The sequence below is a fragment of the Gekko japonicus genome, unplaced genomic scaffold, assembly GCF_001447785.1.
Source record: "Gekko japonicus isolate JY-2015 unplaced genomic scaffold, Gekko_japonicus_V1.1 scaffold480, whole genome shotgun sequence".
NCBI classification, from domain to species: Eukaryota; Metazoa; Chordata; class Lepidosauria; order Squamata; family Gekkonidae; genus Gekko; species Gekko japonicus.
In genome coordinates this window covers 503,901-505,919 of record NW_015175370.1, presented here as the reverse complement: position 1 = coordinate 505,919, position 2,019 = coordinate 503,901, and the positions used below count along the sequence as shown (strand labels likewise).

Sequence of the window (2,019 nt, the reverse complement as noted above, 5' to 3'; positions counted from 1 at the left end):
GGGTACCCCCCTCTCCCCCTCCCTCTCCCCCCCACCACTGGCCATTGGCTTGCCCTCCGATGGGCTCCCCCCCCCAGACTCTTTGCGAGATCATGTCCAGCCCCTGATGACTGTCCATTGGCGTGGCGCACTCCTTCCCTCCACCCCCTTTCTCCAGTTTCGCCCTGCCCATGTTTTGTATGTCTGTGTCCAGCCAGTCGCTTGACGTTCAAGTTCGTAGGGACGTCACGTCCGCACTTGAACTTGTAGCTCAGGGGGGCTTTTGCCATTTTTTTCATCTCTCTCTCTCTCTTTCTCTCCCTCTCTCTCTCCTTTCTCTCTCTCTCTCCTTTTTTCCCCTCTCTCTCTCTCTCTCTTCCTCTCTTGCACAGAAAGGAAAAAAAAGGAAAAGAAAAAAAAAGAAAAGCAAAGCCATGACTGCTATCCCACAATTCATCTTCCCCGCGCCATCTTTATATTATTTCTAATTTATTTTGGATGTCAAAAGACATTGATGAAGATATTTTCTCGGGAGTCTCCTTCCTTTCTAACCCGGCGCTTCCCGATGTGATCCGTGCAAGAGAGCTCGCCGCGCGCCCGCCCGAGCAGCCGCCACCACCATGTCGCGCCGCAAGCAAGGGAAACCCCAGCACTTAAGCAAACGGGAATTTTCACGTAAGTAAACCTCCTTGCCTGCCTAATTTCCCCCCATCCCTTGCAATATATATGCATTTTTTATCTTTTTTTGGCACCGTCTGAATCCGGCTCATTTTAAGTATTTTTTGTGTGCATGTATTTTCATTTTTATTTATTTTTTTTAGTTTTGGAAATGGAAAAACAGCAACTCACCGTAAAGTCAGTTTCAGCCCCCCGCCCCCCGGCAAGAGTAAGCCCCTCGCTTACTTTTCACACCATCTCCTTCGGCATTCGTCCGCTCGCTCAAAGTTCCATTTAATTCTCCGACAGCCCCCCCCCCCCTCCATTGATTCTCTTATAAGATTTTGTGCCGGAAGAGAGCGCGAGAGCGTGCCTCTGTGTGTATGTGCGTGTGTGTGTGTGTCTGCAGCTTGCAAAAGAATTGCAACTTAAAAGAAGCAAGCGAGGTGGGCGACAGAGCGAGAAAAAGTGTGACGATGAGCGCGGGGGGGGGGGGGGGCTCATGTGTGTGCAAAAAAGAAATGCGCGTGTTTTTAACGGGAGTAAGACTCTCTTCACACGAGGCGAGGAACGAGAGAAATCTAGATCAGGAGATCTTGGGGCTCGCAGTTGGATGCAGACACCCCCCTCCTTCCAATCTGCTTTTCCTGCCTTCGTCCAATCCCCCTTTATTATTATTTTTCTCCTCTAGGCACTAAAAATGTGCAAAAGGGGACCTTTTTCGCGGCTTCTTTTGTCTCCACTGGCGAGACCGGGGTGGTGCTGGTGGGAGATCGCCCACCCCCCACTCCTCTGTGCGTGTCCCGCTCCTTTCTCTTTCTCTCTCTCTCTCCCCCCCCCCCCCCCGAGCCCTGCACGGCGAAAGGGCAGCCGAGGGACAGACGCGGCGTCTGTGTTTGGCCGGAGTTCTCGGGCTCCGCTTTTCTCCTCTCGCACCGCCACAATTAGCTCTCCTTCCCCCCAATCAACCGCCTGCTCTCGCCGGCGGTATCGCGTCCCCCTCCCTTCGCTTCCCTCCTCCTCAGCCCCCGAACTCCTGCTCTGCAGAAACTTGTACTTGCATGTAGGGAGACGAGAGGCGAGCGAAAAGCGAGATCGGAGCGTGGTTTTGTGTGTCTAGGAGGGAGAGGAATTCCCCTCCTCTCGCTCCCTCTCGTACTATTTTTTGGAAGATTTTCAAAAAAAAAAAAAAAAAGTGGAAGTGGATTTTGATTGGGAAAAATCTCGTGTCTGAATGTTTACAAGCGCCGCGTGTGCTCCGGACTCGCTGCCAGCAAACAGACAAGGAGAACAAACGCTTTGGGAAGGAGCGAAAAAATTGCAACGTATACAGACGCAGGCAGGCGAGAGACGTATACGAAAAGAAGTCTCGACCGAGCGTCG

General features: G+C 52.2%; 1 protein-coding gene across 3 annotated transcripts in view; it reads left to right on the top strand.

The window, feature by feature from the left end:
* The first annotated feature begins 346 nt into the window (after positions 1 to 346).
* BCL11A (B-cell CLL/lymphoma 11A) overlaps positions 347 to 2,019 on the top strand; it is a 210,780-nt gene continuing 209,107 nt past the window's right edge. For all 3 annotated transcript variants that reach the window (XM_015425497.1, XM_015425496.1, XM_015425495.1), the window contains exon 1: positions 347 to 654. In XM_015425497.1, the coding sequence (XP_015280983.1) occupies positions 600 to 654 (55 nt within the window). In that variant the 5' untranslated portion in view covers positions 347 to 599. The remainder of the gene's footprint in view (positions 655 to 2,019) is intronic.